Genomic DNA, 20,975 nt, shown 5'->3' on the forward strand with positions numbered 1-20,975 from the left:
ATAAAATTAAAGCTCACGTCTCAGATTCTGTTTGCAAACACCCTGTGACATTGTCAACTGTTGAATGAGGGACATCTTTAAATATTTGGAAAGTAGGCAGGAAACAGTAAGTGCTTTAGTAAGCTAACTGTTCCAAAAGCGTTCAGGACTCTATTCACACTTCCTTCCACCTCCTTGTTTTTGGAATAACAGACCGTTGCAGGCCTCTGTGGGCTAGGTGGGTATGAGATAATACCTTCCTTCAGCAGCAGAAATAGGAATGCAGTATACCACGAAAATGCAGGAGTGAATAATATAAAAATGAATTGCCACATTAGATAACTGACTTAAGTGATTGTTTTGAGGAATACCAGTCTTTTGGTCTGGTCTTTAGGTGACTTTTTGGTCACTATTCCTTCAAACAATCAAACCTTAGCTAAAGCAGATTCCTAACCTTACTTAGCTTTTGTAAATAGTTATTGCACAGGCCAGATGGCATCTAGAATCAGCATAAACTCACCTGTTGGTTCTCATTTACAACTATTTTGATGGGCTAAATGTAATGGCAGACTTTCTGCTAGAATAGCTGTCTTCCGGAGAGAAAACAAAAAACCTACAAACTATATACTGCAGTAATGAACATAGACTCAAAACCAGTGAAAAAGCTAGCAAGACAGAACAGCAGCAGGCAGAAGCAGCCAGCAAGTTGCTTCTCACTGTAACATTTAAAACCAAAGGCTTTCTTAAGGAAGTATTTTTGTAGCTCTCAGTTGCAGCTATTTGATACAGGACCATTCATCTCTGCATACGTACAAATGCAGTGTCTGCAGGTTGCTGGTTTGCAGGTTGCTGCACCATCTGGGCTGAATTTTCATACCAGGAGAAACTGTGGTTTCCCTGAATAAGCTATTATATTGTAAACAGTCTCTCAAATCCTGGGGTATCTGTCAACACAAACTTGGATTTACTGGAGCAAATCCAGCAAAAGGCCACAAAGACAACTGAGGGCCTGGAGCACCTCTCATACGAGGAGGAGAGCCTGACAGAGCTGGGACCCTTCAGCCAGGAGAAGAAATGGCTCAAGGGACACATATCAATGTGTATAAATATCTGATGGGGAGAGTAGGAAAAGACAGAGCCAATCTGTTCTCAGTGACAGGACAAGAGGCAGTGGACACAAACTGAAATAACGGAACTTCCATTTAGACATTAAAGCAAACAAACAAACTTTTTTTTTTTTTTTTACTGGGAGGGTGGTCAAACACTGGAGCGCGTTGCCCAGAGAGCCTGCAGAGCCTCCGTCCTTGGAGATATTCACAAACCAACCGGACACGGTCCTGAGCAACCTGGTCTAGCTGAGCCTGCTTTGTGCAGAGGGGTTGGACTAGACGATCTCCATAGGTCCCTGCCAACCTCAGTGATTCTGTGATTCTCTGAAACTGGTATAAACTGCTCTGCTTTTCATAACTAATTGAAGCCAAAAGTTATGAAAACAATCATCTATGACAAGTGTTTTTTTTTAATTAAGTCTCATTAGAAATAAAAGGAACATATCCACCTCAATTTGCATATTCAGTATTTCAGTGTCACACCCAGTTTTGGACTGCAATACTTTTTTAAAAAACTACTAACCCCACTTATCTCAAAGGGATTACAGCTATCTCTACTTTTTAAGCCCCTCTCACACTCCCAAACTGTACTATTCTTATCCATATACTTATCAGAAGCGAAACTGTAAGGTTTAGGATATTTATTTCCATTACATTTTTGAAATGTACATTTTCCATTGAAAAAGAACTGTATATCATGTTTTTACTATAAAAAATAGTTCAGTATTTGACCTTACTCCATGAGTCAGAAGTAGGTAAGAGTGAAGCATTCATACACCTCAACTTGAAGAGTGAAAATATGTGCAAATGTAGAGACGGTCATAAAAAACTTTTTACGCTCTAAGAAGAGTATTTATTCACTAGCAAGTGAAATATGTTCAATATAAAAAGCAAACTGTTTTCTAATGAACTATTATTGTTGATTGCTGTATCTAAAACAACTGAAATGAACAAACTTTTGCCAGTTCAAAGGGCAGCTTTCCAAAGATTGAATTACCTCTTCATAAAAATACTGTACAAGAAAGTAGACACAAACATATCCGAGAGAGTTAGAAAAAGACAGACAGACAGAGACAGACAGAGAAAAAAAAAAATCTGTTAACTGTTGACTCAGATCTCCATTCCAGGAATCACCAAGGAATTAGCTATGGAAGGAGTAATGCCATACCTACCACTCTTACTAACAAGGTGCAAAGAAAGATCTCTTCCAGTGTAGTGCAGCAAGTTGTAGTCAACCATTGAAGAAAAAGAAATGAACTGAAACCACACCTATAAATGTCAGAATACCTAACAAAATCTGATGCCGATTAAAGCTTAACACCAGATATATCTTAATCTCAGGTGTACAAGCTCAGATGAGACTATCTAGGTCCTCCTCCAAAGACACAAATCACCTAATTTGCCGTTATCACTGTAAATGGTGCACGCAGGGTAACTGCCTCTCTGCAGTTCACTTCAAAAGTCATGATATGAAATGTAGCTGCAATTTTATTCCAATACATTATTAAAATATGAAAAATTTGCAATTTCAGACATCACTAAAAAGAATTCCAACTTTGGGTTTTCATACCCTAGATTGCATATCCTTCAGTTTCACATTGAACAGAAATAGTTGCACAAGGAATAGTAGCTCTGTAGAAAAATCTTGGCCTTTCTACGTTTCCAGTAGTCCAAAACCAAGAAGTTTTCTGATAAAACTTTACAATCTTCACATCCATATGTCATTTGGTTAAAAAAATATCCTGAGTTTGTTTAAAAAAAAACCACCTCTTTTGTGCAATCATTCAAATAAAAAGCTTCTCTCCTAAAACATAGTAAAAATCAGCTTGTTTCATGAGCTTCTCTGACTTCTGTCACACTGTTGCACAGAACCGCATCTAAAGGAGCACGCTTTTTGCGTATGCTGCGTCCAGAAGCAATAAGATCAGCGTATCCCCGCTGATGGGAGAAAGCGTAAGCAGAACGACGTCCAGATATCCCTCGTCGAAAAGTACTCTGTCTTCGCTTCCATTGTTGTTCTTCTGCCATGTACTTCTTACGGTTCTTCTGAATCTTCGTGTGGGCAAAAACAGATTAGATTACAGATACAGTACAACAGACTGGATTATAAGGGAAAAGAGCTTGTTTGCATTTACTGTCTGGGGAAATAACCTGATACTTTTTTACAGCATTAACTGCTTCACAAGAGGGTTTCTTGTTTAAATTTGATTGTGTTAGAAACAAGAATCTATACAGGAACACATCAAAGTTTCAGAAGGACTCACTGTGTTCCTTTTTTGCACTTCAATAATTATTTTCATTTATCTTTAAATGCCTTTCATTAAAGGGGTATTCTGTAGATTGAAGATACATAGGAATAGCTTTCAGTTGTGTTCTCACCCTGGCAACTTCTTTCTTTTTACACAACACTTTATCACAATTCTAACTATTTTTACGCCCACGTACAATTTGTCAGCTCTAGGCGAAATACAAGCAAAACAAAAACTGTCCGCTATATCCTGATACGTAATAATGAAACTCCAGTGTAGTCCAAATAAAAACGAAAGTAGGCTCATGTGGTTTTACAAAGGCAAGTGCTAAGCCAAGAGAAAGGACAAGTTAACTGAACTGTGTGCTGAGCTTGTACACATACTTCTACGTGACACAAGCACTTAAGGAAGATACGGGGCGATGAGAACTCATCGAAGTAACACTCCACTTTGGATGGCAAAATATCCTGGCACCAGTCTTTACACAATTAAAAGTCTGACTTTTGAAGAACCCAGCTGCCACTCTCCCTGGTCACAGGAGCCGAATTCTACAGTCTGGGTGTAATTTTCCATAGGGCACAATTATCTTATCTTATTTGTTTCTGAATATTTGAACTAATACTGGATCCTGTAAGTAAATACAGACCAAATTAACCAAACTACTGTAAGACTTTACTTACTCTATCACTTTCTGAAGGCCAAACTGTCATTGATAAGAAACGCAGCGCAACAGCAGGAAGTAAGCAAACAGCAACGGATAAAATCATGGTCAACCAAAGGTACGGCTGTCTCAGAGCATTTGGAGCAGTTCCTAAGAATAACAAGAGCAGAAATTAGTTTAAGAGCTTACATAGGATATGATCAAGTAAACTAGTCCTAAAACACAGATAACATACTAAAAGCCACAGCTTCTTCCCTGAGGACCTAACACTCAGGTAGGTATGCTGTAGTGTATCACAACATCAAGCTTTTATTTATAGAATCTGCTCTGAAGAGACTGTAATATCACAAAAGGTTACAGAACACTTCCATTACCTTTACAACTTAGCCACATTCCTGTTAAGGCTCTTTTAAGGGCCATGGGAGGCTGTGAGACAAATGCTTGGCTGAGATGCCTGGCTTTCGTACTGCTTTAAAACATACAAAAGCAAGAAAAACTCCTTCTGGTACCATTGCTGTGTATGTGGTCTAGAACATAAGGGATACCTTAATTTGAAAGCCAAACACTCAATCTTACAGAACTTTCTATCAAACTAAGTAGCAGTTACGTCTTTATGTACTTCTGAAATGTGGAAGATATTCAAGTAGAAGGAAGTTACTAAAAACAATTCTAAAACATTACTAAAAGTCAAAGATAAGTATTATATTAGAGGCAACTACCTTTCTTTCAGTTGGGTTTAGCTCAAAATTGAGACCTCATAAAATGAGGGGGTTTGTTTTCTCTTTTTGGAATATTTAGATTCAGGCAACAGAAGAATGTCTTATCACTAGGAAAATTAGGAAGCTCAATTTTCCTAAGAAAAGAATTGCCAAACGGCCTCTAGTATGCCTCATTGGACTTCCAACAAATTCCAACAAGGAGCTGGTAACAACACTTGGCTTTGACCTTTCACTGATCAGTTAGAGGAACTTGGCAGCATGTGAAACACACCCTGTGAGATAATCAGATTCACTTTATTTCAGGCTGATTTTCATTTGCAAACACCTACTGCTGTGCAGTGTCAAGTTCCAGCTCATTTTCACTGAAAGGAAAGAATTATTCCAGGAAAGCAACCTGGCCCCAAACATCAACAAAATCTTTCTTTTAAAGTTGGTTAGTATTTACCACCCTTTACTTTTACAGGCATCAGTTCATGCCATGACATTTTGGCAGTAGTTGTGCTCACAGCTGCTTGAGATGGGAAAAAGACATGCACAAAATAATGACTGACCTGTAAACTGAAAGGCAGAAGGAAAGAGAACATGGATTCCAGCACTGTGAAAGTCAAATGTGATACCAAAGTAAAGCGCAATACTCCCAAACACTGAGAAAGCATTAATGAAAGTCCAGTAAGATGTATCCAAACCAATCTGAAAGTTAAAAAAAAAAAAAAAAACCTGAATGAATTCATTAATTCAAAAGATATGTCAATTATTCTGAAGACTGCCAACTTTTCAGTCAAGTCTTCTCTCATGCAGTTACACTTCCAACTGAAAATTACAGTTTTGAAAGAGAAGAGAGAAGGCAAAAAATGTGGAAGCTTTTGTGCATACTGCTACGTTTTCAGTAAAAGCATTTAGAAACATGACCAGAAGGTGTTTTCAGAGCAGAGATCAGGAAGCTAAGCTTACTTGCCTGAAAATTGACGACAAATATAAGAGAAGATGCTGTTGTGACAGCAAATGACTGATAATCTGAAGGTGCTTCTCCATCTTGTCCCATAGTTTTAAGATAAGCTCCATATGGTATGAAGAAGATTATCAGTGAAGTTACAATTCCATGAATCAAACTTACAAAGAATTTCCTGTAGTTAAAAAGCAAGTCTTTCTGTCCCAAAACATACAATCCAGGGAACCGAAGACTCAATCTGTCGCTTACATCCTTAATAAAAGGAAAAAAAAGTTGATGCAATTAGAAAGAAGCAAAGGCCATAGACTAAGTTTCTCCCCTCAGCAACGTTCCCTCTCCTGGAACAGGAGCTTGGTGGGGCTACTAAGACAACAACACAACTTTCTTGTTCTCAGTGTGAGCTTTGAAGAGTGAGAAACTCCAGTGTCCCAAAGGAAACAGCTCTTTTCCTTTCCAAATAGCAGCGTGGGGCTCCATGCATTACTCTGTGGAAAGTCCTGCTACTAGGAAGAACCAAGACTACAGAACATTTGTCATGCAACTGCTGCATGACCTCTTTCCAGGCTTGTAGGTTTTTAACTCATTTGCAAAGACAAGAACGTCCACAGCTATGTTGCTCTTTGCAGCTATATATTGTGTAGGAGTCCTTTCACTACACTGTGAATAAGCAGAATACTAGGGCCATCATTGCATATCCTGACTTTAAGTCTCTAATGTATACTCAGGAGGCAGCTTAATTTGGTACAGAATTTATTTTAGCTTTTATCTCAGAAGTAAGCAGAAATATTGATTTGCCCCACCAGCAGGCAAGCCTGGTCTGGAAAAACAAGCAGAGAAGGCTAAAGCACTTGTCCCATTGAATTAAAACAAACAAACGCTGCACACCAAGACATACTACCAAATACAAAGTCATTCAAAATTGTTCAGTCCCGGCATCTTCAGCACAGAAGGGTAAGCAGGCGTATGTTTGCCACCTGTTGCTATTCCACAACATCATTCACACAACACAGCAGGCACTTAGAAATATTTTTAACAAACAACGTTAACACTGAAGATCTCTGACCTCATTAACTTTGGCTATTTCAATAACCCTCTGTTTACTGTCTTTTGTTACCACGTGCACTGAAGAGGCAAGAGGAATTCTTTTAAAAGAAAAAAAAAAAAAGCAAAGCCTTGTATGTAAAACAAAGCAACCAGTTCCAGTGTAATTTCACACTTGATGCCTTTGCATTCATCTGTTGTTAACAACACGGCACATACCTGGTCAAGCAAGCCAACTAGCAGGACTGGAAGGCTAGTATACAACACATTGTACAGTGTGATGAACCAGTCTTCATATGCTGTCTGCAAAAAGAAAAGGAAGTTCAACTGTTCATTCTTTCTTTCTGATTACACTTTTTCCTTCTAATTCTTGAGAAAATTCACACTCTATAATAGCATTAAATTACCTGTCTCAGTGTTTCCCCAAAAGGCAAGCAGCACCTTAGGTCAAAGTTCTGGGAAAACCATTTCTAACCTGTATTAAGCCGCCTCACTCCTTACAAACCACCTATGTCACCTGACCTGAAATACTGTCTAAACTGACATCTCATGCTGAGCGTCAGTCTGGTTGATAGCTGCACTGGTGACTGATGAGCACTTGGCATCCCACATGCGAGTCTGGTAACCCATGTCTTTTCTGCTCTGCCCTAGGTATCCACAATTTCCATCAAAACAAACACCGTTAACCTCAGGCAGGGCTGCTTGTTCGCGACTATGGCCCTTGGCCCTCCATGGAGATGGTCTATGCATGTAGATCTGTGGGCCTTTTGGCATAGGCCTCTGGAGATGAGTTTCATCTCTCAAAGCCCTGATGGTGCACAGGTGACCACAACCTCGCAACACTACTTGAACTTTGAGCACTGCCATTTATAACAAACGGACTTCAAGCCACTCTAAGCAGCAGTTCAAGATATAAAAAAAAAAAAAGTGAGGGGGAGTTATTTGGTTTCCTACTGATACATAAATGCACCACCTCTTCATCTCACTTCACTGAGGAATATCTTAAGCTGCAGGGCTGGGAAACATCTCTTTGCCTCTCCCTGAAACACACGCTTTGGCACATAGACTTTTGTCTTTAGGAGAAGACAGTCCTGAATTCTCTAAACAGTCCAAATTTTGTGGCACCTGGTTCACTTTCCAGGCTTTTAGAAGAAGGTAAACATAACTGTTTTGCAAACAGCTAAAGACTGAGAGAAAAAAGAAAGGCTAAACCACTGTTTAGCAATCTCTTCTTCCCTGTACAACCTTGATACTGACTTTAAGTGTTCTGACATCATAACCTACTGCTTAGCTTATAACTAACTAGCTTAGTAGTTATTACCTATTCTCCTGCAGAAGTTACTGCCTTTAGGTCTGCTCACATTAACTTCAGGTTCCCATCACTTCCCAGGTAAAGCCTTTGCTATTCTGCACTGACAAAAAGGAAGATCTACTTGGTCGTATTAGACATGAGCATGCCTCTTACCTGGGCAGAAAAGCCATTAAAGAATGAATACCAGATGTGGGCTAGCGTAAAGGCAAAGTTTTTGTAGAAAAAAAATCTTAGAAACTTGCACATCCTTATGTAAGACCATCGGCCATGGACCAGCAACAGTCTTTGGAGGTAGCGGAATTGCCCAAAAGCGTAGTCACTTGACATGACAGCTTGCATCCCTTCTTGGCCACTGATTCCTACTCCAACATGGGCAGCTAAGTTCGTGAAACAAACACCACACAGTAATTGTACAAAGGGAGAGGAACAACACGACTGAGGACAAATCCTCCACCAATCCTGTTCGTTACTTCAGGTTCTCCTGCCCCATTTTATTTTTGTATACAGCGTAAAGGCTACATTGAAGTCTAACATAACAGTGCATAAGCCCTTCCTTCCTCTGTTTTTTATTGCTTACGAGACAGAGCAAGCCACCCCTGAATGAACTGACCAGGCTGTTTACAAATATAGATTCCTAATATAAGCCATATCCCAGAAATTTCTTTTTCAAAGGATTTTTTTCAGGAAGCATTTCAAAGAGCACCAGTTGCAGTACAGTATGGCTAATGCCTCTGAGTACAGGATAGCAAAGCTCTTGTTCTGCCTTTTATTATATCACACTTGTAACCCGCAACATGACAAGAGATGTAATCCAAGTCCCTTCTCAGGGAACATCGACAGATAAAGCTAGAATATAAGCATATCAGCAAAATACACTGACCATTTCATAAAAGTTTTCCTCAAAAGGGGAAAGCACGCACACAGAAGCTAACAAGAAGAACCAAACTAAAGTTAACATAGGTAATGAAGTAAATTCTAGATTCTTCTTAACGCCTTAAGAGTGAAAAGACTGTGAAAGAACTCCCAGAATGAAATCAGCTTTACAGCTTGCTTACTTTTAATCATGTTTACGTCATTGGCACCATCTCCGATAGCCAGAGTAATAGCTTTCTTGTATTTCTTCACAAGCTCAACCACCATGGCTTTCTGCTTTGGAGTCACTCGACAGCAGATCACAGCTCTGCATTCGCATGCCAAATCTACAAAGTTCTTTTGCTGCTGTTCTTTGTTAGCTTCAGCCCTTCTTCTATTCTCAGTTTGCTTTTGTTTCTCTTCTGCTGTTTTGGGGAATTTCAATTTAAGTTTCTTTTTCTTCTTTTTCTTCTCTAGCAGGATTTCATTCTGTGTAACCCAAGACAAAAAATAAGTTACGTTTCAAATAGCACTCTAAGGACTGCGTTTACACACACACACTTAACTTTTTAATTATGTCCCCTTTACAGTGTTTTTAAAATATGCTCATGCAGAGGAGGAACAAACAAAGAAAAACGGAAACAATGAATAAAATGTATTCGCTGAGATTAACAAAACCAAAACACTTGTATTTAGTGTCACCGCACTTCTTGCGGAGCTTGAAGGATTATTTCTTCTGATAGGGGCTAGTTCACTGTTGAAAAACATTTCAGTATTTAAAACTTCTCTCCCTCCTATTTCCTCATCTCCCAAAGGAAGTATGACCATGCTAAACATAGGCTAAGCACATCACGGAGCATCACATAGAGAAATACCCAAGTTAGCTCTGAGGCAGTACAGCTGGAATAGAGAGGGTTAACGGGTGCAATTTTACCTAATGCTCCCGCTAGATTACCTTCAGGGATCCCAGCCCTGCTTATTATGCCTTAGGAAGAACTCTATTTACTTATTTTTGTACCAAATAAAGGTTTAGGGTTGGAACCCCAAGATGTAGGCAGACAGTTCTTAGCTGGTTTTGGTCTTCCTGCTTCATAGTTGTCTGCAGAGCAGCCTGCCAACAGTATGGGTAATAATCGTTGAATTGCTGCTAGTTCCCTCTCTGCTGGAAGTTCTTCCCTCTTCTCTAAGCTCCTGTGAGAGCACTATATTGCAGGACTAGGCAGGAAATAAGCCTCTTGCCTTTTGTTTCTGCCCTTTCATTCACACCTTTCATTTCAAGCATGATTTCTGTGCCTACACTGAAGTCATGCATCCTGTAAAGGTAGCAGCCATCTCTTTCCCTTTCTTTTTTTTTTTTTTTACATTAGACTGGAAATCCCCATGAAGAACCAACATCCTGGAAACCAGACTGATTTTGCTGGGGTTTGGTTTTACTTTGATGGCAGCTACCAAAGTGATTCCAAAGGCCTGAAACACTCCTTATTTCACAGAGCATTTTTTTTCCAACCTTCAACACTAAAAATATTTCTGAGCGTAAATATCAAAGATGTTCAGCTGGTGGCACAAGGGCCAAAGGATTTTCAATGACTGGTTTAGCAAAGCAAAGAAATGAACAGAGTCCTCAACAGAGGACTCTGTGACATGGTGGTACTCCTGGCCCCAAATTCTCAAATGCTCAGGAGAACCTCTTTGTACATACCAGCCAGGAGCCAGTGATTATTAAAGCACGATCTCTACCACTTTGAAAGAATGGTTCATTCATTCTTAGAGAGGAGTGTGTACTTGATCCAGCTCTGTTCCTCTGGTTTTCCAGCCTTGTTTGAAGAAGAGCACTGGAAAGAGAAGCAGATACTATTACAGAAAATTCAAGGATAAACTTTAAACTAAGCTAGATCAGTCCCAGACTGGAAATGTGCAAGAAAGAAATGCAATATATGCTACAAGAACTTTTTGCTATTTATTACGTGATGCTCTAGGGAGTGCTGGAGTAACAGCAAAGAGAGAGAGTCACATTAAATCAATATCCTTGCTGTTTTTCAAATGAGGAAAAGTTCAGACTACATTACTAAAAAATGGGTCAGGAATAGTTGTGACACGCTGTTACAAGGTCCTAATTCTTCTCCCAACCCCATGTAGCCCTTCCTTGGGTCTGAGCATTTTGACAAATTCTTTATCACTAACCTCTCAACACTTTGCAATACGTCTTGTTTATGTTTTTATAGCATGGGTCTGTGCTGCGTACAGGAGCGTGGGATAGGGTGAAAGACCAGTTGGGGTAATATTGGAATCCTGGGACAGGCTGTGAGAGCAAAATATGGCATAGATTTGCCTACAAATCCACAGCAGCACTCTCTGGGCTGCTGTACATACTGAACTAGATTTGGACTAGGGAGAGACCTACTTAGCCCACTCCAGAAGGGCTCTTGAGAGCACTCTGGAATGAAATCTCTGTTGATTTTCAGAGGACTGGGACAGTTCTACTCTAAAGGGCACAGGACTGAGTCTCACTTATTCAAACTATAGCACAAGTTTAATGTCAAGAGCAGTTGGCCTAGAACTTAAAGCTTCTCCGGAATAGTATATCATTACCTTTACCCACAATTAAAATGTTGCCTTGTAAAATTACAATTCCGGAAAAATCCAAAGAAACAGACAACATACAGCTGAACAACAGCCACCAAATGCTGTTCGGTTCACTGAAGAATCAGTGCAGGAGAAGCCAATGTTACTACTGGGATGATTTTGAAAATTAAATGTTGTTAACTTCCACGCAAGGAATTTCTTTGTGGTTTTCACTTGCCTTATATCCTCTCCATAGCAAATTGTTGTTTCATCTGTTAAGAGTTCACAGGAAAATCCAATATTTTCAGCAGTTTCTACAATTAAAAAAAAATAATGAAAAGAGAAAAGTGTCTACTTAAAGTTCTGTAATGTGTTACTGTTGGGAGCAGCTAGAAGTACCTGAAGTCCTCTTAAGTGGATTTTAAACTTGTGTTTAAGTATGAAAAGTTCAATTTCCACACAGCGTAGATAAATATAAAAATCATATATGGCTCAGAGAAGCTGGGGAAACGCTTGTTAATTATTTCTCATAGAACAAGAACTATGTGGCAATGAAGATGCAGTGGGTGATGGGTTTAAAGTCAACAAGAAGAAATTATTTTTCCCATGCAACACTATGGAACAGTATATTACAGTGGTGGAATACACTGCCACAAGATATTTTGTATGTACTATACTACAGTATATAACTATGCATGACCTGGCAAGGTCTGTTACCTTATTGTGAAAGAAAGATCTATCAAGGGCTATTTAACTTGATGGCAGATATGCCATCTCCATGGCAGAGAGCCCTTACACCAAAGACTATTGACAGAACTGACCACAGAGTATGCCTTGCTATCTTGCCCTGTCCTTACACCGGATTCCTTGAACAGTGTCTGATCACCCCACACATTTTGCTAATGCTCCAACCCAACTGCTGTATTAGCAAAATGGAACTGTCACAGCCACTTCAGGCTGGAATAGCTGGGATACTGAAACACAGACTGAAGAATGACCTTCAGCAGGTTCTCACTGATGTCCCAAAGCCAAGTTGAGAGTCAAATGCAGACTGGAGAGTTAGGAAGAAAGGAAAGGGCTGAGGCAGAAGTCTGATGAGGCTGCAACAGTTGGACAAGCAGTTAGGGCAGGAGAGGCTAAGCCAATGAGTTAATGATACCACAAAATAATTTTTGTCATCCAAAGATGCATGAAGGTTAATTATGGTCTGTACAACTCTTAACAAACATAAACGCTTCAACGGAAGTGTTAACGTAACATAGCACTTCTTGTCATCTTTAAAGAGATGTTGTGCTTTGAACTGCAGGTTAAAAAGGATAATATTCACATTTATGATATGAGTCAGTGAGGTTTCAGACCCATGACGACACGGAGCGCACGTAATGGAAGCAGTGCTGGCTTCACCAGTGTCTTCCAAGGAGGCGTTCCTACCTGCAGAGCCAGGCAAGCCTGGTGGTTAAAAGCAAATTGTCCTGCATCTACTTTGCTTTGGGAAAGGCAGTAGATGGGTATGTCCCTATAGCAAACAGTCACAAAATCAGCCATCTAGGCTAATATGCTGAAAGAACACAAATTACACAGAAACCCATCTAGGAAACTCTGGACTGGGAACAGCTGGCATGAAATACTGCACATATTGTAGAAATTCCTGAAGTTTTGATTTAAATGACTTTCATACTAAGCTTTTCTAGAAACATATGCTTTATTTCTCGTTAGCATTTCTCTCAGTCTATCTTCTAGCCATTATCCTTCTTTTGCTAGCTCTTTGGCTGTAAGTAAGCCCACCTTTTTTGTCACCAGTAAGCACCCAGATTTTAATGCCTGCTTTTGAAAGTTTGGAAATTGTTTCTGGAACTCCATCCTGTAGTTTGTCTTCAATAGCTGTTGCACCAAGGAGCTGGAAGTTATAGGAAACACGGGTAATTTAGTAGAAGAAATATGTATATAAAACTGATTTCAGATACAGAAGAGAATAAACCTATTCTGTATCAGAGCAGAAAGTGTTATAAACTGGACAACTCAGTTTTCAATAGTTTGCAGCATAATATTAATGATAAAAACAATTCTCTTCTGACAGCAAGCTTTCCCAATTACAGACAAAATTTTCTTGAAAACTACTTTAATTATAGTCAATTTTCCATTTCATGAACACAAAAGAAGTATTCTCCATTAAAAAGAAAATACTAAGTCTTGAAACTAGATTATTTAGAAACATTAACCCAGTGAGGCAAAACAGAAATGAAAGGAGCACCGTCTAGCATACTCAAACTGCATGATTTACTTGTTACACCAGGATTGCGACTGCAGATGAAAAAAATAATTAACCCAGAGACAACATCAGTAAGCAGAGCAAAGGAACTGTATCTCATATAAGCAGCTTCTCTGCAGTTTAAGTAGGACACAAATCCTATTTATAGTAACTGTTTTTTGAATTGTTTGCTCAGAAGTTTCTATGCAGGTTGCATTCCAGAGTCTTACATTTAGCAAGTTTAAAATGTCCAAAAATGACATAGGAAGTGAGATCTGATCTGAATAATTTTTAGATTAAACATTTAATAAATATTATCATCAACTAGGAGTTCAGAAATCAACTGTATGGTGACCTTCATAAACACAACTAACCAGTCTAAGCTTAAAATAAGGTATTTCTTCAGAAGCATCAAAGTATTCTCAAATTTTGACCAAAGTTCTCTAAAGATCATAGGGCAGGCACCTAAACAGGATATAGTGCAGAGCAATGAATTTCTCTACAGAAAACCTTTAATTTGAACACAATTAAAGTCAACTTCTATTCCAAATGCTGATAATTTGGTTTTACAAGTTTTGCTTATCAAAATATAACTTAGAGCTTAGTTCACATTGTTGCTTGTAAGATCTACTACTTTACATCACACTGTTTGGTCTGTTCACTCCTATATCACACACAACACTATATTCAGTCTCCAAATGAAACGAAATGAACCCTCTGACATATGAAAGTTGAATCACAGAGTAGAAATGCTTACTAAAATTACTCCAGGGCTGAAGAATGGAGTAACAAGTTTGGGGTTTGTTTGTTTGGTTTTCAAAAAAATATGTTTATAATGCAACTACTGGCATGAACTGGAAATAAACCTGTACATTAAAGAATAACAGAGAAGAAGAGGAGATGGGGAAAAAAACCCAAAGACAATCAGCTGAAAATAATACAATTTCTTTCGTTCTCTTAAGCTCTCTAGAATTTGACTTGGCCAACAAAATACTGAAAAGACCTCAGTCAGAAGGTCCCAGTAAGCAAGAATAATCTATTTTCAAAAAGATCTGTTCCTTTTTACATAAGAAAAAAAAAGTACACTGAAAATTTAAAGTTTTACTTACAATCAAGTTCTTTTCTATTTCCTCATATACTTTATCCAGAGCTTCATCACGGTTAGTTATAGCTGCGCTGGCCACCATGAACTTTTTATTCCATGCTTCAAATTCATCATGACTAATGTCTTTATAGCAGAGGCAGAGTGTTCTAAGAGTCTCATTTGCAAAAATCTGAAAAATTATGAAAAAAAACACATGCACAAAACAAAACATATCATTTTGAAACCAAATATCAAAGTTAAGATAATAAGCATTAGTTGTGAGCTTGATAAAAACAAATCTGACTGCACAATTAATCTCTGGCATTTCAAAAAGCTAAAAATCAAATTATAGCTGACAAGACAGTCTGAATTGAAAGACTAAACAGAGAAGTGAGAAACAGAACAAAGCTTAGTGATTGGAATATCGACAACTACCAATTATAGGTCTGCATTTGTTCTAATAGCTTAGTAAAAGGATATTAATAACATGAGATTATGGGTAGAAATGAACTTAAAAAATAATTGTGAAAATAGCAAGTAAATTGCAAACATACATCTAGTGCTTCTTCCGTAGCTTCTCTCTTTAGATTCCTTGGATGCAAGCGTTCGTATATTACTGTATCGGCTCCTTTGCAGTACAGCCTGATATTTCCCTCAGATTCTCTTACTGTTGAGTAAAATATGAGAGGTGGGACAAAACATTAGAGTAATCTCGACAGAGGAACTGTTTCACATTAGATTTTTCAGGCTACTGCTGGTAAGTTCCAAAACTATAAGATCATGTTTCTTTCTAGTACTTCATCTCTTAATATAGCTGAACTATGTATCCTCTTCCCTTTCAGGAGAGGACAATACAGTTGAACTCCCAAGAATTATGCTTTTGATGATGTTTCATATAATAGTAACATCTTACTTGCCCGTAGGAGCTGGGCAGAGACATACACCAGAGAAATGATGCACGATAATGTAAAAAATTTAGATCTGTAACTGATTCAAGATTGATTTCTTTAAAGGTAATTAAAATCAAAATTTTAAAGCTATTCCTATGCCAGCCTGCAAACCTAGTTCCTATAGCTATAGCTAGGAGAAACGTCCACGTACAACCAATTTGTTCTCTGGGAGAAAGGGGAACAAATCATCTTTGTAATATTTCTTCATGCTTCTTCTACGGTGACCTAAGATTGTCTTCAGCAGAGGCCGTGCTGGAACACCGAGACAGGCTAGCGGACACATTTGCAACTAATTACAAAGCCTCTCTTTCACTATCCAGAGCTATGTGGATTAAAACCTATTATAGGACTGTGTCACACAGCAGAACTTCTTGACCTCAGACTGCTTCCCTTGCATTTACTTTTTCACCTACAAAACATGGATTGCCTTGGGTCCCTCATACCATGTTGCTCCCAATTCTTACCTCTGCTAAGGAGCTATATAAGCCTGTCACTAACATTTAGTGTTGTCTTTGGTCTTTGAACGGCAAGCTGAGCGGTCTAGAAGTATAGGAGTCAAACACCATATGATCGCAAGGCACGATTTCTAGCCTCCAAACTTTTTTGTAAGAGGTCTTATAAATTAAAGGTTGGTTGCAATCAACTTACCAATGACAGACATTCGTTTCCTGTCACTGTTGAAATCCAAGATAGCAAGGACATTGTAAGTTCTTTCAATCCCCATCTCACTTATAGTGATGGTATTTTGTGTTCGTGAAAGAAAAACATAGCCAAAGTTTCTGGCTGCTGTAACCAAGGCCCCTTCATCTGGGGAGGCCGCTTGATAATTGAGCTGACCTGTATCATTGAAACAGTGAAAAGAAAAGAAAGCCACGGTACACTTGAGCATTACAGGGCAGCGCTCAGACAGCACAGCAAAAACTTCTCACCCACTCCTTAAAATAATTGAGAGCTGCACATGCAATGTCAAATCCTTTCCACTTCTGAAGTTGGGTCTAATAAACTGACAGCAGTGTAAACAGAGCACAGGAACAAGGAACTCCCCGTTTTCTATTATGTGTACTTTCCAAATGGGATAAATCAGTGAACCTCTTCCCTCCATGTATAAAAGCAAAACCTGTAACTTCTCTGCCTCAAAATAAGTATAATTTGAATATCTTTCCTTTCGTTTAAGCATTTTCAAAGGAAGCTCCAAAACACCAATCCTTGGCCACAGACACCAAACATGATGTTGTGGAAACAAAAACTATTTGTAGGAATAGCAAGAAAGGACAAGAAATGCTGGCTTCACAGAGATCTCAAAAAGACAGCTAAAGAAACCCCTAAAACAATACTCCTCTTCTGTTGTGTCAAGTACTTTTTAACTAAATCTTTCGTCCTTACTTTCCACATTCACCAATTCTCCTATAGCTGCTCACCTTTAAGTTTAGTTTCTGTCATCTTTTCATTATTCAGTTTGGTTATTTGTTGCAGATATTCTGAGACTAGACATACACAAATTCCTGTACGTCTATGGAGCTGTACCACAAGGAATACATGCATAAAACCCTCACACTGAAAACACTTGTTTTTAACCACACTGAAAGCAACAGGTCTCCAAAAGCATCTGTACTTGCACAAGCGTATGTGGAATCAGAGGTTATGCTAATGTCATTTTCATTTTATTTGGGGTTTATGCTTTTGATATATATGGATCTGCTTAGAGAGAAGGTCAATGACCAGAAAACACAAGACCACTGTATAAACAGTTCCACTACCTTTCCAAGTCTGCTGTTTTTTAAGATGCACGTTTACCAAAACCGTGACTGTCATAAAGATAGTCTTCCTTTCATAAAGGGACAGATAAATTCAGCACAAGGAGTTCCACTGGGTCTTGCTATTGTTTAGTTTAAAAGAACAGCCTAACATTCCCTCCCGTTTATGTGATAGACATTAGTTTTGGACCTCTCCCATGGAGGAGAGGATTCAACCCGGATTTGAACTGTTGTTTCCCCTTACACAAGAAAAATGCTCACCATCAGAAACATCAACCATGACCGTGTGACAAACGGCAAGCAGAAAAAAGAACTGTCGAATTTCTGGATCCTTTCCAGATTTTATTTGCTCTATCAGATAGTGATCATAGAAGGAGAGCTTTCCATCTGCATACATGTTCCAGCTAAAATCAACTTGCTGGGTAAAAGAAGGGAGAAGTTGAGTTATTTCATGTGCAATTGCTTCAGGCCTACCTGTATGTCTTCACGTTTTGGCAAGGGAAGGTTCACTACCCGCTCTAGGGACCTCAGCGCTGAACCAGAGTGACCTACCTCTGGGTGGTTTTGAAGCTGCCCTGATCCATCCCTGCAGTCTCCTGAAATGCAAGCACCATCAGTTGGAAGGCAGAAGAGAGAATAACAAAGATTTTACAACTCTTTCACCAAGTAAACAATCACACTAGAATATCACAGATTCAAAAAAGCAAATTTTTTCACAACAACAGTACTTTTGTATCCTGTCAGGTATCTCTGTCTACAGGAAGGACGTGGAATTGTCATAAAATGTCTTTGTTGGTTTCAGGCAATTTTCACTGTCAGAAGTTCCACCTCTGTCTTCAGAGGTAGGATGTTTAAAAAACACATGTCATTACCACACTGTGTTCCTTGTTGTTTGAACTGGTCAAACTATAGTTCAGTTTTGGAGTATGTTCACTGTGTATTTTAAATATTAAAATCCAAACAAGTTTGGAAATAGAACTAACAAGCATCAAAACAAAAACCTGCTCTCATTACACTTTCTTACTTGTTTCTAAATCAATTTTGGCCAAGGAGCGTTTCTACCCAAAGTAAAGCATTCTGTAAATTACTAATTTCTGAATTTTCTCCTGGAAGGTTTCCAGTCAGGTCCTTTATAAAGGAGCAAACAGTGGACAGCCCTCCAAGACTTCAATTTTACTGGATCTTTATTCATTTCCAAGGCTAAATTGTGGAAGTTGAGCTGAAACTAAAAAGACTCATAGAGACCTCATACCACATATTCACCCCTCCTGAACAGGCACTACGAATCCCACTCTTTTTTATAGGCCAGAAATGACAAATGGGTCAGAGGCTGCCGGCTACACTATATAGTAACTTTTAAGGTTTCGGCATATGTTCCCGTTACAAATTAGAACTCACACAGGCAGCGTTTCTGTTCTAATGCCCATTCAGGCCAGGGACTTGATCCCTGAGCCTCACGCTTAACCTGATTACTGGGACCTCATAAGGGGGTCAGTCTCCATCTCTTCCCTTCTCCAGGAAAGCAGAACCAGGAAAAGCTTCCACTTCCCGCAATTGCTGTTGATATCCTCCCGTGTTCTGCATCCACACATATAGGTCTGAGAGAAGAGAAAGGCTTCACATGGCCCACTGGGAATCCCAGTGTCGATTCAATCAATAAAACATGCTTCTGAAAGCAGAATAACTTGGCATTTGCTACTGAAATTGAAAACTGGTTTTTATTATGGGGCACAGCCGTAGTGGCATAGACTTACCGTATCTTTGGCCATTAATGCAACATTTTTTAAATGTCATGACGTTCTGTGTAAGTGTTCCTGTCTTATCAGAGAATATGTAGTGGATTTGTCCAAGCTGTTCATTTAGTTTGGTGGTTCTGGCCTTTGCAGCTGTATCCTTCTCAGGATAATACATTTGCAGGTCCCAGTCTATAAAATAGCTTTGGCCCAGACGAATCACTTCGACACTAAATGAAATAAAACAAAGTTCTTACTTCCGACAGCATCTCGTGTTTCAAAATGATCACACCGTATCAGATCCAGGGAGTTCTGACTATATTTTCAGGGATTCCAATTACTTATATAGCCCAGATGTTTAAGGTGAAACAACTACATTTTACCATCACGTTACAGAGTACCCTGACCCCTGGACAGGCCAAACCTAATGACTCAAACTACACAGATCGATTAACCAATAGTGCACTAAATGGTGAAAGGCCTCAACTGCCTTATCAATGCAAAAGTAATGATGGTGCTGCTACCATAACAAATACAAATCCCACTTGGGAATAGCATTTTAAGTACAATTTGGACAACAGTGGGTGGAAGGCTGGAGGACTTGAACTGTGTTGCAGACAGGTTTTCCAAAAGCAAGTTACTCCCACTGAATAGGACAGTAAGAAAGGCCTCTCTTTTGAGGTATAAACTAAGAATATATGATTTTTTCATTTTAATTTTATTTTAAAAGTAGCTTCTTCCACGCAGTTTCTTAACAAGACTGTAGAATTAAACAGGTTAGATACTGACAGGATAAATCCTGCAATTTTTTCAGACATCACTGCTTGGGAAACAATTTTTCTTTAATCAGGAAAAATTTGTTTTCTATGAAACAAATATGCTCAATATTGTAAGAAGAGTTTAATATCCTTAAATCCAAAGTCAAGGATCATGATTTTACACAAAAAATAACACAGCACAGATCACTTTCTTCCAAAATTCCAGTAAGGAGGGTGAGCAAATTCAACATCTTTTCAGTAAAACAGAATTACAGGGGATTAATTAAAGGAGGAATTAATGTGCTTTCCTACCCAACACAAAGCTCTATTTGTTACCTCCAATGGAGAATTAAGTTCATTCACCATTAATTCTGAAGTTAAGCATTAAACCCTGTCACCACATCAGCTATTAAAGGCTAAAGTATTTACCTACCTCACATAAAGGGAAATGGGAACCATGGCATTCAGAACAATGATATATCCCCAGAAATTAAGAAAGCCACGATAAGGAGGGCTGTAGTCTTCTCCATCATAGAGGTACCAAGAAGAGTTACCGATCTGCTGCTCCCAATAAGTATGTCCAATGGCAAGGCCAGCTGACAGCAGGATGAGGAAGACAAAAATCTACAATATACAAAGAGAGGGCCTGTGACACTTCAAAACCGTTTGCTAGACCTAATTCCCAAATCTCCATGTTGAAGATAGAAAGAAATTTAATATTACAAGTAAACGGAAGGGAAGCAAATCATTCCCGAAACAGTCTCTTCCCATAATCAGGGTTCTAATGTTAGCCCATTCTCCAAGCAGCATTACATTTATTTAGGCAGGAGGTGAATAGGGTACATGAACATCTTTGGAGCAGAGGCAGAATGACAGTCTTGTTGAGATAAGTGCCAGCACTCGATGACAGTCTAGCTCCTTTTTGCTCTTTCCCTGTCCAAGGGTATCACTTCAGTTTTACACGCTACTTTCCAAAAGTGTAGTGCAGATTGGAGGACACTGCTTATTCCTCACA

The 20,975-nt window shown here is 38.9% G+C and overlaps 1 protein-coding gene across 2 annotated transcripts in view; it reads right to left on the reverse strand.

Moving 5' to 3' along the window:
- Window positions 1–1,713: 1,713 nt before the first annotated feature.
- The window catches only part of LOC104138474 (phospholipid-transporting ATPase IC), a 58,424-nt gene continuing 39,162 nt past the window's right edge, over window positions 1,714–20,975 (reverse strand). For both annotated transcript variants that reach the window (XM_068925428.1, XM_068925427.1), the window contains 17 exons: window positions 20,394–20,584; window positions 19,224–19,432; window positions 18,022–18,065; window positions 17,731–17,887; window positions 16,364–16,552; window positions 15,320–15,432; window positions 14,791–14,955; window positions 13,219–13,330; window positions 11,672–11,747; window positions 10,571–10,703; window positions 9,075–9,360; window positions 8,173–8,396; window positions 6,927–7,010; window positions 5,673–5,918; window positions 5,269–5,407; window positions 4,018–4,148; window positions 1,714–3,140 (listed from right to left, as the gene is read on the reverse strand). In XM_068925428.1, the coding sequence (XP_068781529.1) occupies window positions 2,910–3,140; window positions 4,018–4,148; window positions 5,269–5,407; window positions 5,673–5,918; window positions 6,927–7,010; window positions 8,173–8,396; window positions 9,075–9,360; window positions 10,571–10,703; window positions 11,672–11,747; window positions 13,219–13,330; window positions 14,791–14,955; window positions 15,320–15,432; window positions 16,364–16,552; window positions 17,731–17,887; window positions 18,022–18,065; window positions 19,224–19,432; window positions 20,394–20,584 (2,730 nt within the window). In that variant the 3' untranslated portion in view covers window positions 1,714–2,909. The remainder of the gene's footprint in view (window positions 3,141–4,017; window positions 4,149–5,268; window positions 5,408–5,672; window positions 5,919–6,926; window positions 7,011–8,172; window positions 8,397–9,074; window positions 9,361–10,570; window positions 10,704–11,671; window positions 11,748–13,218; window positions 13,331–14,790; window positions 14,956–15,319; window positions 15,433–16,363; window positions 16,553–17,730; window positions 17,888–18,021; window positions 18,066–19,223; window positions 19,433–20,393; window positions 20,585–20,975) is intronic.

Source organism: Struthio camelus, chromosome W (assembly GCF_040807025.1).
Source record: "Struthio camelus isolate bStrCam1 chromosome W, bStrCam1.hap1, whole genome shotgun sequence".
In the NCBI taxonomy this organism is placed as follows: Eukaryota; Metazoa; Chordata; class Aves; order Struthioniformes; family Struthionidae; genus Struthio; species Struthio camelus.